This window comes from Labrus mixtus, chromosome 12, assembly GCF_963584025.1.
Source record: "Labrus mixtus chromosome 12, fLabMix1.1, whole genome shotgun sequence".
NCBI classification, from domain to species: domain Eukaryota; kingdom Metazoa; phylum Chordata; class Actinopteri; order Labriformes; family Labridae; genus Labrus; species Labrus mixtus.
Window position 1 is genome coordinate 8,527,290 of NC_083623.1, and position 15,961 is coordinate 8,543,250.

General features: G+C 40.0%; 1 protein-coding gene across 1 annotated transcript in view; it reads right to left on the reverse strand.

Annotated features, from left to right (window-relative positions):
- The window catches only part of rngtt (RNA guanylyltransferase and 5'-phosphatase), an 82,402-nt gene that overhangs the window by 52,636 nt on the left and 13,805 nt on the right, over positions 1-15,961 (reverse strand). Inside the window, exons 9-10 of the mRNA XM_061051798.1 lie at positions 5,806-5,941; positions 3,028-3,099 (exon numbers count right to left, since the gene is read on the reverse strand). Of these exons, the coding sequence (XP_060907781.1) occupies positions 3,028-3,099; positions 5,806-5,941 (208 nt within the window). The remainder of the gene's footprint in view (positions 1-3,027; positions 3,100-5,805; positions 5,942-15,961) is intronic.

Sequence of the window (15,961 nt, forward strand, 5' to 3'; positions counted from 1 at the left end):
AGCATAAATCAGTGCATTAGTGTTCAATCAAAAAAAAAAAAAAAAGAGCTCCCAACGCTGATTGTGTCTTTTCGTTAATTTTCAGGCTGTTTTGAGTTGGAAGCATTGCTGCCTCTGCGGCAACATAATTGTGCAATTAACCCCATTAAATTCACCATTTCCTTTATCAATGCTCGCATGTTCAAGCAGATGTTGAATGTGGAAATGCAGGTGCAGAATGACCTTATGAGCACAGGAAACAGGCAGATTAAAGTCCCAGCAGACAGAGTGGATGTGTTGGGATTTATGAGGAAATTAGAGAGACTGAGGTTAACCGTAAACTCTTTGTTAGCCCCTGATGGCTATTGCTAGTTAGAGACCAATAAAGCTGTAGCACTATAACTACCGGTAATCCTTGTTGACTGATTCCTAGCTCTCTATTAACACTGTGTGTTACAGTCATCTCACTAATTATGTAATAATATATATTAATATATTGAACACACCTTTTTTTTATATTTGATATGTTCTGAATATGAAGTGAACACAGCTGTATGTAGCACTTTTGCCCAAAGCAAAATTTTCCTCCGGGACAATAATGTATATCTTATTTTAAATTTAAGAGATATACTATGTGACAGCAGCCTGCAGGTGAAATGAGACCGCAGGGGAGGACCGGATGCGTCAGCAGATGGATGCTGCAGTTGGTTCTTAATGTATGATGCAGCCCTGGGACTATTCACAGGTCAAAAAACTCTGAGAGCTACAGACTGTCCCTGTAAACAAACTCCTCGAGCACAAGTAAATGGAGCTTATGACAGTGAAGCAGTCCCTATGCTGACACAAAAAGGTTTCTAAAGGTTTCTTTTCTCCTGAACTTTTAATCTGATTTAGTTAATTATCTTGTCTAATTTTGCACCTGAAGAGTGATTATTTTAGTCAAGATAAAAGATAACAAGCTCAATCAAAGTGTAGCTAAATTTACATACGAACCTCCACAGTTTTTAATCCACTTGAAAATTAAGGACATATATGTAAATGCTGTCGTGCCTCCATCACAGCGTGTTAGTTCCCCCACAGTGGGGGAGCTGACAGACACTGACAAGCAACAGCAACTTTCTAGGAAGACAAAAAAAAAGGCTTTCTGTGCTTCACAGTGAGAGCAAAAAAGAAAATTCCCTCCATGTGTCGGGGTGGTAGTCAGGGTCGATCAGTTTCGTGCTGTACAAATCAGCACTTGGAACAGAATAACACTCTGTTGGACGACTTAGAATACAGACTGCACTAACATTAATAAAACTGCTGCTATATGGATCCCCCAAAAGCATCAAAAACTGTCCCCCCTCTCATAGCTAAATCCAACGTTGAGAGAACACACTCTTCGCAACGAGCTCAAAAATCGAAGGAATCCCAGCGCTGTGCTTCACCTGACTTTCCAAAACAAGTAGGGTGGCACGTTAGACCATGGGCCTAGCGGGTGGTGTGTTCTCCCTCCTGCTGCATTTCCACCCTCAGTCTCAGGATGGAGCCTCTGTGCTAAGGTGCAGCTGCCCGCAGATAATGGAGAAGGCTTATAATGGCTGGAGAGGATCAATACAGCAGCTCTCTACTGATGGCTTAGGGTGGGAGTCATGTGGAGCTGCTACCTTCATCGCCGTCTTTCGAAGATGTTCCGTACTGCTGGAGTCTGTATTGAGCAGCTTGCTGGCGGTGATCCTGTGATCAATGCAGGAAAGGAGGCGACAGACGAACATAAAATGGCTGAAGTAACCCTGCCTCTCTTCCTCCAGCCTGAGGTATTCATCAAATTTTTATGAGGAAGACAGGAGAGGCTCGCTCAGGGCAAACTGTAGGCTCATTTGTCTCCTGCCTGGCCTGCTTGCTATTAGCGGCGCGCGGACCAGAGTTGAAAGGATGAATTAATTTACAGTTTGAAAGCGTGTTAGCATTTAACAACCTTGTAATGTTTTCCTCGGGCTCTTCTCAAGAAAAAATGGTCAATTCAGATCAACTCAACAGGAGGATCACGCTTTTACACATACATAAAGGTTAATTTCACAAGCAGGGACACACTCTGGCAATTACTGAACATTCATTTCTTGTCTTTCACTTCCCTAACAGGCATTATTTACCCAGTCACATTGAAAATACATAAAGCTGTTGGTAATATTGGAGACTTTGATCATATAGAACTGTAAGGCGAAGGATTCTCCACCAGATATAAGTAAACATCACCTAAAGTGAAGTTCTGGTGTTACGGTTTGAAGAGTGACCATGTTAACTGGCGACTTTTGCCCAATTCCGACTGAAAATGTCCCAACAAATGCCCCTATTGTTTAGTCTTTTTTTGTAAATTATAATGTCAAAAATACTCATTAGATATGTCTTTAATGAACCTCCCATCTTCAATATCTGTTGTAACTATGACAACCACAGACACATTGGGCTTAAAATCAACAGTCAACACGGTTACTTTTTTAAAATGTCACACCAGCAAGGACTTACCGTTTTTATCAATTGAAATAGTGTCCTGTGTTCAGTTTATCTTAACATCATATATTAATTGAATAAACTTTCAGGGGTAAAAGTACAAAAACTTGATTCAGAATGGGTCAGAAACAGTTCAGCCGTAGTGTTGTTGTGTTTAAGGTCAGACTTAAGTAAAGCCCAGTGTTTGACAGGGTGTGGGGTCAAGCAAGCAGAGAGATGAGCCCTGTCATCTCTGTGCAGAGGCTGGATGAGCACCGCTCCGCTGCCTGCTACAGTAAAGCCTTAGAGAAACCCATGCTGGATTTGATTTTTTTAGCTTTCAAGGTAAGAAAATTCCACATCTATGCTTTTCCCTGAGTGCAGTACACACCTTGCTCTGATAAAAAAAAAAAAAAAGAGAGAGAGAGAGGGCAGGAGGAGCTGCTCAGAGATGACAGTGTTAATGAAATGCGTCCAAAGGGATGCTTATTTATTCTGTCTGACATTTGGGTCTGACAGATTTCAGGAGCAATAGGTCAGAGGAGAGGCAACACATTCTTAAATAGCTGGGCTACTCACGTTGAATTTGATGATGTCGTATATCAAATAGCGGGGGACGGGATGACCGTTCACTTTGTCGATGATCATCTCCTGCAGAGAAAAAGACCAGAGTCAGGGAGAGACATCAAGTGCAAAAGTAAAGATACATGATTGAGTAGAAAAAATGCACAAAATATATTTAGAAATGGAAAGGCCTCATTTATATAGAAGAAATTTGCACTGTTTTATTAATAACTATACAACCTCAAAATTAAATATTATGACTTATATTAACTAATACAAATGAGAATATTTTGAATTTTATATTCAGAGAACTGAATTTAATCTTTAAAAAAAAAAATCATACTTCCGTATTTATTCATGATTTGACTTCAATCTCATTTGGAAAATCAGTCACAATAAAAAATAATTAAATTGTATGTGAAGCCAGTATTTTAAAATGTATGATATTGTCACATCCCTGCTCCTTCACAGCACATAGCAAACGGCGCATACACTAATGCAGGATGGAAACTAAGCATGGGACACTAGGGGTTGAGTATTCTCAAGGGGGCACATGTTAAGGCAGGGATGCCTGTGGCAAAGAGGGGAAGGATAGGGAGGAACTGGAGAAGTAAGTGTGTATGTGTGGTGGTGTCTCAGGAAGAAGGACAGGAAGCAGAAATAGCACAGCACATCCATTATGCAAGACTCTGAAGTTGGGAGAAAGGTGCAGCGGTGGTGCTGGACACCAGACAGACACATGATTAGTTATCAAAGAACTATTACACAACCGTGTGTGACTCAGTGACGTGAGTGATGAGCAAGCAAACGTCATCACAGCTGAAGTAAGAGAAGTGAATGTAGGGTCCTAACACTGATGCTTTACATGATATTTATGTTAAAGTGAAGCACCACACATAGAAGACTATATACAATCCCTTTCCTTTTATAAAATATATTAGGACAGCACGTTGGAGCAACTTAAAGAATCTGCTAATATACCATGTGAACAATGTGTAGGTGTCAGGGTAGGACAACAGAAATATTATATAAGAGATAAGCAATTCACATAGATGGTGTTTAAGATTATGCATGGAACTACTGGTCAATCCAGATCTGCTGCTTGTAGATAATGAGATGTAGTTGCCATGATGCCATGCACAACTGATTAAAACACCTTTTTAATTGCAATACATTTTCACACTACAGCCTCAGACAGTTTTTTTTTCCTCTGCTGGGCCAACATGGACATTACAGTTAAGCTGCTCCATCTGTGCTGAATGTCTGTAATCTGTTGAGCTAGGTTTTTCGCACAGGGTTCTTTTCATTTTTTTAATCACACAGGCATATTTTATTTATCATTTGGAGTACATCAACGTTGTGTATACATGCTGTTTGAGATGCTAAAAAGTCCACTCTTACATTAAGATTGGTTCTCCAAAGTAAAAGTACGAAATATGGAACTGTATTATTGCCACAAGTAATGGCAGTAATACACTTCCATATTTCATATCCAACCAGGAAAACACATTCACTTACTGATGCCAGACTGGCAAAGAGAACACAGGAGTCAAAGGGAGGCATGTACAGCACTTTAGGAGGGTCAGAAAAAAAGAAATGATGTAATTCCAGGAAGCTGCCATCATTACGCATACGGTGCATTGAACCGTTGCACAGTGAGCAAAAGATGAACACATTTACGTGACCAATGGAAACCACCAGGAATTCAATCTACATTCTGCATTCATCCAATTTTGGAGCTTGAGTGGATGTAAAGCTCATTAAAAACTGGAGTGGAAAACAGCACATAAAGACAAAGAGCAGAGCCTAGGGGCTAAAGATGAAACATATCAGACAACACAGCTGGGCTTCAAGAGGAGGGCTCCTCACTGTAAACAGCCTCTCTGAATTGAGAGCCAGAAGCATCAACAGATGAGGATACCCACGACAAAACAAACCTTGTAGCAACCTAAACACACTTCCGAACCCCTCATTCAAAGGAAACATAAATGAGATGCAATTAGATGTCCCGTCTGGGTGAGGAAAATTAATTCACCATATCAATCAGCAAACTGCTACGCCAAGAGGACGCAGAAACCTATTTTACATCAAGCTTCTTAACTCAAAAACAAAGCCAGGAACTTAACGAAAAACAATCACCGGCAACTTATCTTTCATCACCAGTAATAGACAACCAAGCACAAAGAGTGCCAGATACTTATAATCAGCTCTCAGCTGACCACGCAGTAATTTCCTTGCTTGTGTTTTCTGTCAGGGAGTGTGTTAATGACTCAAGCATGTGCACCTGCTACTGGGGGAAAGCGGGGACCTGTGTGACCTAAACATAACAAACATGCCAATAAAAGTCTGGCCCATTATCAAAGGGCCAGGATAAGTCACACACCACCTGAGAGGAGACCACTGCTGAGCGTTACAACATGTTGTGGTGCAGAAAGTAGAGGCAGTAACAGTGACAGAAAAAACGTAGAACATTTCATTAGTGCTTTCTCAAGGACTTGGATGATGATTTTCCTGTCAGCCATTTTTGACAGGTTCTGCCGTTAAACTGAAGCACGCTGGTGGTTTTTTTTTTCTACCTACGGTTTGGCAACTTGTGTCAATTATCTGTTATATTGAACTGCATGAGCAGGGCGGGAAATGTACCAGGTTGGAGTGGAGGGGAGTTAAAATTACAAGCAAGAGAAGAACAGGTCCCCTTCTGGGTATTTCAGGGGGGAAAAAAACAGGGAAAGCTAGCATTGGTTTCAAGCATAACAATCCAAAAGAATGACATAAGGAGGAACAATGACTCACCCCATCCAGGAGAGTATTTGATAAGTGGGCTCGTGGATCCTTCCGGAAAGGAAACTCAAGGTTTGCTATGTGGAAGATCGTGTTGTCCCTGTCGACCATGAACACTTCGTTTTTACCGTTGATTAACATCATGTACCTGCAGGAGAAGAGGATTATACATTATGAAGTTGAAATAAAATAAGTATTTATTATGGTAATTATGCTAGAGAGACTCTTCCAACAACAAGAAAACACTTCCACTGGTGAGCTAATCTACTGACTGCTTACTGATAACTGGCCACTATTTTCTTCTATTAAAATGTCACATTTCGATCACGCTGGTTTTGGGTTTAATGTTTGTTTTTTTAACTTAGACATTTTTAAATGGGGAGCAATACATTGAAATAACATTTGTTGTAATTTTACAATAAATAAATCTTTTTACGATACGTTTATCAAGGTATACTCCCAACCAAACCAAGCGAAGTGAAAAGCCAGACAGTCCCATATCAAAAGATTGTAAAGAATATTCTGTGAAATAGAAATTGGAAGAGTAAGGAATCCTAAAAACGTTTAAAATCTCGGCTTCAAATCAAAGTCTTTATTTACACAATTAATAATTATGACTAAGTAACATTCAAAGTAACAAAAAAAGAATGCAAAATAAGCTTTCCACTTTTCACAATGCTATAGGTGCCACTGTCCAAAGGAAGAGGAAACTTCTGGGCCGAAAAGTGCCAAAAATGTCAGTTCCTCGAACTGGTCACTTGAGGCTGGCCCCAAAAGTGAGTCAACCTCCATCAGCCCACAGGTTATAATGGCTAATTTGACAGCAAAATTAGGCATGTTTGAAGTGAATACAATGATGTTGGTCTCCAAAGCTCATTTACCTGTTCAGTATCAAGCATAATGGGTGAGTGGTTATTGCTGCATTCAAAAGGATTGATGGATGGATGGATCAAAGTATACCTTGATTTGATTGAATTGATGGATGGATGGATGGATGGATGAATTCTCTTTTTAAACCCAATGGAAATTAATGAATGACTTGACCTTTAATTGATTAAAACAGCAGACTCAACCAGGCAATGGGATGCATTGCTCTGCTTAAATGACATTCCTCCAGACAAACAATAATGTTGCCTTTAAGTTTTATTTCATTAGTTTACTTGAAGGTCTTAATATGGTAATTATTCTTTGAAGCTGCATTGATGTGAGTAAGGAGACAACACATGAGATTTGGGTACCACTCAGCACTACAAAACAACATGACTGTGCATTTCTCTAATGTGCAAATTGGTTGAGTTCAATTCAAATAAGACAACGAGGTGAAGGCGTAGGAGCTTTTATCATGTCAAGGGAAAAAAGAAAGATCACCCAACAGCAAATTGCTAATTGCTGTATATTATCAAAGCACCACTTTTCCTTTTATCTTCTGTAGCTTTTAAGGGAAACAGAAAGCCTTTTTAAGAAAAGGCAAAAGTATGCTCACCGAAACCACCTCTGATAACTCCGTTAAGACTTGTTTGTGTTTTGAAAGTTATTAAAAGAAGTTTAACAAACACTAACAGAACTCTTAACAGCCGTTATGCTTAAAATGTTTCCTACAATGAATTGAAAACAAATTCCTTTTTTATCCAAAAGTCCTGTGCTGCCTTGCAGTAATACAAAAAAGCTTTTACTTGCAGGAGATTACTCTATCTTCAAATTGCATACATCACCAGGAGTAAGGTGGTGTGTTTGCATGAGCACAAAGCTCAACTAATCCATGGCCAGCCTTTGCAGGTGAGCAAAAGACTTAAAAAATAAATAAATAATAAAATCCATTCCACAGTCCTAGCAGCAGACTAACAATGATTAATGCACTGAGGAGTCACAGTCCATCAGCAACTTTAAAAACAACTAATATAACAAATTCATTGGTTTGCTGAAAACACATACATCAAAAAAACATCAAAAATGTGCTGTTTCTTAATGCAAGCATTATTTGCTTGTCTTTGTCATTCAAGGACAGAGGTTGGGAAACACTGCAATAGAGAAACTCCAAAGAGAGGGAAATTGGTGGAAAATTACTTTTTCATACACTACTGTGCCCCAGTAACATTCAAAAATGGAGAGAAGTAACTGTTGGACTGTAGTGGTGAAAAATAGTCATACTTACCAAAATTGCTAATGAAATGAGTATTTTGCGTGTACTAATTTGACTTCACTCAACACCAGACATAAACATCCTTACATTTGATTCTACCACTACAACATGAACCAGCCTTATACCTTCATCTCCAACTCTCAGAAAACTGCATAGAGTGGAAATGGAGCGTTTCTTTGCTTAATGGTTTCTGTTAGTTGAACGCTGTATCTGTAAACAGCTCTAATTCCACATGAGGTGATCTGTTAAAATATAAACACCCCATCTGGACTGTAGTCATTTGAATCATTTGCATCCAAATTGCAGTTTAAAGCCATCAGCGTTTCTGCATGAGCTGCTTAATTTGGAAAAATTAGTCCAATATGAGGCATATGGTATAATGTCTGAATCTGATTGGCTAAATATTTTGCACGAGGTCAGATTGTAAAATGTCCTCACAATTCTTGGATTCGACTGATAAGGTCCAGACCATTTCAAATTAAATGGAAGAAGATAAAATGAGGCCTCTAAATAACCAAAGTCACGGTCATTAATTTATTTGCCAAAGGAAACTAAAAAGGCTTGGTGACAAAACACAATAGTCCTGAAGAATATCCAGAGAGGCACGAGAGCAGGCAAAGCTTTCACACCAAATGTCTGTTGTGTGATGAACAGACTCGGCTGATCACTGAATTGGCAGACATTATAGGTAATTTGAGACAAAGCAAATAAACAAGAACAACAAAATCCTTGATCGACCATGCTGTTGGTTCCCAAAGTCAGCCTGGAAAGATGGGCCACGCCCCAAAACACAGACTCCATTGTTGCATTTGTGTTATCCTCTAGAATTTGCATCAACTGTTACAACTTTGAGCATTCACTGTTTTTTATCCAACCACTCTGTTAACAATGTGATTTACCGGAGTGCAGTAATGTCTGCTACTCAGACAATCATACGGTTTTCAAAACACAATCTTCTGTCAATATAAATCAATTTGGATGTTAAGACTGTATGTACGCAGCTGTGCAATTTTATTACAGGATTCATAAGCCCAGAAATGTAGGCCAATTAACACTACAGCATCAGCATATATTTCACTGGATTCAACAGCAAAACAAGTTTTATGTCTACATCCTAAAAACGAGCAGCTGCATAAAACTTACTTAAGATGATAACTCAAAAGCAGCCACAAAGGCTTATTCCCATTGCTACTGATGAATTGATTGTGTAGTCAAAGTATTTATTAAGATTTTCAAATAAATGTCTCTTAACTTAAATTATTGACAAACAAGTCAACCCAATGGCGGCTCACTGATTTACATTAAGTCTTTTTTAATTGTAGTATTCTTTGGTAATAGAGTCAAGTTGATATTACTGCCGGAAATCACAAGTGGTGTCAACTAGCAGTGGTTGGTTATCAGAAAGGGAAGATGGAAGTTGTATTATTTTGTGTTCTGTGGTTTCAACTATGTTTGGAGTAAATGGTCATAACAGAAGAACAAAGAAAAGATCAACGACTTAAATAAGTATGCGAACATAAGTGAATATTCAAAGAAAAGACAGAAATCTAGTGTTCAGATGAAGACAATGGTAAACATGAGCCATTTTCACATATGCACTCCGGATAATATCTAGATATTTACAGGAGGACTTCTCCGGAGATTCTCCCGACCTAGCCGTTCACATATGCTCCTCACAGCGGGGGACTATCCCTGTCAGAGGGGAGGGGGGGGCGGGGGATTTCCTGAGGCATGACGTGATGTAAAAAAAACAACGCGGAAGTAGTGGCCGAAGCAACAGAGTCCGCTACCCAACGCTATAATGAGAATATTTGCCTTTATATCAATGCTATGTGTAATCCAATGGACTGACAACATCCACAAAAGAGCGGAGTACAACATACTGACGAACTGAAAACATAATGCAGTCGTTTAATTACGTGCACGGAGATCGTAGTGGTCGCGTGCAGACACTTTAGGCAGTAACTGTATATAAACGTCATTCTCTTTCCATTGGCTCAAATAGAAATCTCCGGAGTATATGCTGCCGCGTTCAGACAACAGCTCACTCGGACTTTCTGCAGAAAAAAATACTAGGGGTCTGGTCGGATAAACTCCGGGTAAAGTCTGCGCGAAAAATGCGGCTGTTTGCGTTCACACATAGCCTAAAGAACCTCCGGGTAGCCAAATCTCCAGAGTGGAGGCCAAGGTTAAGTTTGAAACTTGTGAAAACAGACTGCAATGCAGAATGCAAACAAATGCAACTCTTCAGCATTTTGGTGGCTTTAGTTCACATCTCCTGTGAGCCCAGTTACACTCTACAGGCCATATGCAGCTCTGTAAAACAAAACACAATAAAGGACAATATAGCAATATGAAGTCATGTGCTAAAAAGCACTTGCAGCACTGCTATGTTTGGAAAGGTTACTGGTGAGTATCTAAATCAAGGCCATCAACAACAGAGGCTAATTATTTTTCAACTTTAGTGCGTTAGAAAATGCAATGAGAACTTTGAAGGTGTATAAAGTTAGAATTGTAAAGGGTAGGGGATTACAGCTTTTGGGAAAAACAAAGATGACGGAGATGGATTTGAGATTACTGACTTCCTCACTGACGATGCTATGCATTTTCATACCTGCTGTGACTCTCTGCTCATATCACAAAGGGATTAGATGTAATAAATACCCCATCAATGCCAGCTGGTTCAAAGTGAAAAACTGGACAAGCTGCCAAGAACCAGTGTGTGTTTACCATACAGCACTCTGACAAAAGCCAACTTTTTAGGGAGGTTGTGCTAAAGTACGACCTTCAAGTTTAAGTGTGTTTTCCAATATAACAGAAATGATGTAGTCATGGATGCACAGAATTAACCAAGGCAAATATTCTCCTCTTGATAACTTCTTTACTATGCAATCAATGAGGCAAAAAAACATTGCTATTGGTGGTTCAGAAATTGGCCTCTTTCAGCATCAGTAAACTTTTCAAATGACTATGGGTTAGAATTTAATCTGTCAACGTATCTATGGTTGAGCCCAGTGGACATCGTCCCACGTTAAGCCAGAAAAGATAAGTATTCACCTAAACAGGCCATCATGTGAAGATGTCCTCAATCAATTGGCGAACACCTGAGTCAGTATTTTGCAGATATTACAAATGGACGATCAAACCGTTCTAAAAAGCCAAACTTTTGTCTAGTCATCAATTACAGTGATATGAAAGTAGATCCCACACTGGAAAAGCAAGCACCAGAGACAGTTTAGTATATTAGTGTATAGAAATTGTTCTGTTTAGTTTCCATTTCTGTCACTTCCAGTGAATTACTGAAGCTCTAGTTTAGTATCCAATCAAAGAAATTTTAACTTAAAAAATAACAAGGTACCGAAAGTCATTAAAATCATAGCTGTACAATATTTTTTTAATAACTTTAAACATACAACGCAGAAAGAGAAGCCACAAACAAAGCAATTTGTTATACTTTATGGTTTCCAGTCCTCTGGTTTTTTTTCCTTTCATTCCTTTGTTTAAGAAAAAAAAAAGATACCAGAGTTTTCAAATAAAAAAAATGTGACACCAAACATAAGACAGTGAAATAACTGCACACTGTTGAAAATACACTCAACGTCAGACATTTTTTGAAGTAACTTCTTTTAGTGACAATGCTGACAGCCCCCCCAAAAAAGAAGCAGTGCCTATGTTGTAACACAGATCGGGCGGAGATGGGAACCATTAGCCTCACAGAAAGCTCCTGTCTTTGATTAATGCTTCCTTGTCCCTCCAGGAATAACTGCGTAGGTAGATGTCACTCCTTTTGCAGTTTGTACGTGATCTATTTCAAAGAGAGCTTTTGTTTTCGAAGGGATGGGAGTGAGAGGCGAGACATATAACCTAATTATTCCCATTAGAATCGAGCGTCTCAGGCAGACAGACCATGGAAAGTGGTAATCATAATCCTCAGAACACTCTTCAGTTGAAAGAGACCGGTGGAGAGCTCAGAGGGATGACTTTGACCCTTTCCTCCCCCTCCAGTCACAACAGGAGAGAGCAAAAAAAAAAAACCAAAAAAAAAACCACCGGGCTTGAGATATAAATCAGGGTCATAGAGTCAAGTCTTGTGGAAACTGCAGAGAAAACTGAAAAATGTGGGAGGAGAAAGAAAGAGTGGGAAAGATATAGACGCTCCTACATTTGGGTGTAATATAATGAAAGCATTAAAGAGACCATAGCCAGGAGCATCAGTGGCTCATTACTGTAAGGACATCCTCTGGTGCATAAGGATACTTTTTTTTTATCCCAATAAAGGCCAATGACTTAGAAGATCAAACAGAAAGTGTCACAACAGAGAACAACCAGAGAGGACACAACAGGTCAGCGCTGAACAGAAGTGGCTACCCTGCTGTCTAATTGGCCAGTTAGCCATGGCTAACGCTGTCAAGTATGTTCAGAAGATAGCAGAGGGAGACCATTAGTGCCGCCAAGCTCCCAGTGAACCTCTCCTTCATCAGTTTCACCATCCTTGTGTTTCCCTCTCTCCCTCTCTCCCTCTGAAGTCACTCACCCCCACCTTTTTCTTTTCTTTTTGAACAATGGGAAAAAGTTCAATCTTATGTTCTCGTTATTCAAACGAGTGTGCATACCTGGCCACTTCTGCCTCTGGTCTGCTTCTGTGTCCTCTGTTGGGTACTGGGAGCCTCAGGTTTTTAGACTTATCCCTGTGCCTCGTTCCCCCCCGGAGCACTTTAGCCCTAATGAGGCACAGACGGCCATTGTGTGGGCTTAGCCAGTCTAGTCCTGCAGCATGGCTGAGAGCAGCTGAGCTCCAGGGGAGGACTTAGATCAAATCCAGCAGCTTTGCACATCATTAGTGGTGCGTCAAACTGGCAGGACTGCTCCTTATATCAAGAAAGACCAGGTTGATTTCTCGTTTGGACAACTGCTAAGAGTTAAAATGATGAGGATGAGAGCCAACCACTGTAAGTATCTTCTTCAAAGCCAGCTTTTAACATCATACAAGACTGTTAATATAAAGAACATTAAGGAAATAGTTCAGAATGTTTCCACGTTTTCACATCAAATCACACATCATTGGAACGGGAAAAAAATGTCCCTTCCCTGCTAACAGGAGTCCCAATCAGTCCACTCAAAAATGGCTCTGGTTTTAGCACCGCTTGGGACTTAACTATTCACTATGAGTGAGACAGGACAAGAGGCTTCCCTTAGGAAAAGCTCAAAGAAGCACAAAGTGAGAAGGTTAAGATGACTTACTAATGTTTGCCAAACAAACAGGTTGGTCTTCTTCCATGTAGCCTTTTCACTTGTAAAAAAAAAACCAAGCATATTGTTAGAAATAAAAACAGGACTTAAGAGCACCATTTTCCCTGCCAAGTTCCTGGCAGCTACTGTAAAACCAAATGTTCCTTTACAAGTCTGGAAACATTAAAGTTCTCAATTGAATGACTAGCAAGGGTCTTCCCATTAAGAAAAGGCAACGTGCCAAATCTGAGCCACAAAGGCCCCAAGAAACACATTTTGATTAATCTATCTGTCATTCAACAGCCCCCTAGTCAACACTTGGGTATGCATGATATGCCAAATACAGCCATGAGAGTAAATACACAGTAAATAGATAAATAACGGCATAAACACGTTGTGAAAACAGACAACTCAGAGTTTGTTTTTATCGGGCTGGGGGTGAAGTGGCAGAGAGAATCACTCCCATGATTCCCCGCCAGTCCTGACGTCATCTTTTGTTATCGTTTTGATAACAAAGAGCCCCCTGGCGGCGGAACTGACATACTGTGCGTTTAACATCGTTGTTAATGAGCATTCTGGGGATTTTGCAGCCAGCCTCAAGTGGACACTCATTTTTTTCCACTTCTCATTGGCTTCATTTTTCAACAGCTAAGTTTTCTGTTTGCCCAAGTACACGTGATTTCTCCTCTTTAAAATCGAAATCTTACAGAGCAGCTACAAAAATATAAATGTGCAGTCACGCAGTTTACAAATTGTCTGTTACACAACTCGTATGTTATGGAAGCTGAAGACTGTCTTGTTATATCAGGCTGCAGTTTAAAGACCCTATGAGCAGCCCCATTTGTCTACAATATTCATCATTGATCCCTCCGTTTAAATGAGTGAATTAAGTGGAACTTGGGGATTGGGAGGACATCTAAGAGAAAATTAACTTAGTCTTTCTCCAGTCCAATTTCTCTAACAAAGTCCAAGTTGAGCAGCATTGTTTGTTTAAAGTCCTGGGGGCATAATTGGACTCTCTCCCTCCTCCTGCTCGTCATCTCTGGGGCACAAACCAATCTAGCCCTGACAAGAAAGCTCCACGACAAGATGATTAAAAAGCAAACTCTGCTGTGTTTCCCCTTTTGGCAGATGCACTAATTTCGCTGTCCTTTCCACGGCCCATTAGAAGCCACCTACTTGGCAGACAGCAGGCAGTGAGAGTTTTGCCTTTGTATGCGAGGTGTGTGTGTCAGGTATAGGGCTACATTTATACGTCTAGGTAAGAGAGGATGCATCATTGCTTTGACACAATATTGTCCAGTATTGTTCTACTAAGCAAGGCAGTTTGTCAGAAGTGTTGATGCTTTGCCCGACATATTGGGGCTGAGAGGAAGTGTGTCAGAGCGATGGATGCTGAAAGGAACGCATTAACCTTGTCCTGCTTGAACAATGCTTTTGCCTGATGCAAAAATGAAGTTACGTTTTTTTAGAAGTCAGACCCATCAGTGTAAGAGACTTCCTTTTCTTAAGAAAACTGATCAAGGAAAGCAGGTGGCATTTAGAATATTCAACACTTAGGCGAGAAGCTCTGGCAATATGCAAAGTGAACAATCTTTCCAGACCACATTGACGAGACACATTTCCCATTAAAAATCCATTTCAGGTCTTCACAACTGCCACCAACGAGGAAGCAGCACGCTTAATACTCTGCACACTCTCTGCGATGCATGGCAAGAATGACAAATGAAGATCCCACTGCACCACTGCAATCAGGAAATCTCACTGAATATGTACCAAACACAAGAACTCATTACTCCCGTTTGATGCATCCAAAGTCCTCCGTGTGACAGCTAGCTTTTCAGAATCCATACTTGTTCATTATATCAGAGATGTTATGATTAACAGAGATGAAGAAATGGCAATTCAAAGAGGAAAATTCCTCTATTTTTGCAGTGTTCGTTAAAATCCACTGATCCAAAACAAAGCTGTTGTTTTCTCTTATTCAAGGTATTGTCCAGATTTAATGAAGACACACACCTGTGGAATTTTAATCAAGTTTTCTTTTCTCCCGCCAACCCGTCTCTCATCATTTCTTTTTGTGAATGCTTCAGTGTGAGTTCAATTTCACACAAAAGCCAAACCTGTTTGAGAAATGTGTCTTTTTTTGTGGGATGAATTTAACAGAACAGCGGTTCAGGCGAGAAACTAGTGTGGCAGCTTAAAAAAAAAAAAAGCTGTGATCCATTTCTCACTTCAGCAGTATAAAGTAATATCAGACTTGTGGCGCCAGAACAGGCTGTGCCTGACAGACAGAATAAAGACTCTTTGCTTTTTGCAGCCTGAGCCTATAGATGGAAGCTTTTCCCACAATGACAGACAAACTGATTACCTGCATGCAGACAACAGCCGGGCTCCAATGTATGAATGTCCACTCGAGAACACCTTTCTGCACATTTCTATAGACCTTTACAAGTCATATTGTATGTATCCTTTGTGTTAATTGTCCAAGAAAAACAATGATTGAGACACAATACTGCTGCTGTCAGAGAAAGCGGGACAGGAAGAAAGAAACTCGGCAGAACCAGGAGACTGGTACCAAGGTGACAAATCCTACACTACAACAATGAATATTATGCTAAATACAACATGACAGGTAAATATGCTGAGGTTGAGGTTTTTATTTTGTTTTTACACACAGTTGAGTACAAAGTAAGTCCAATACTTTCTGTAGTGGAGCGTCAGCAAACTGCAAGAACCTGCAGACTGCAGAATTTAAGATTTGACATCATCTGTGGATAAGGAAAGTCTTCATGGTCT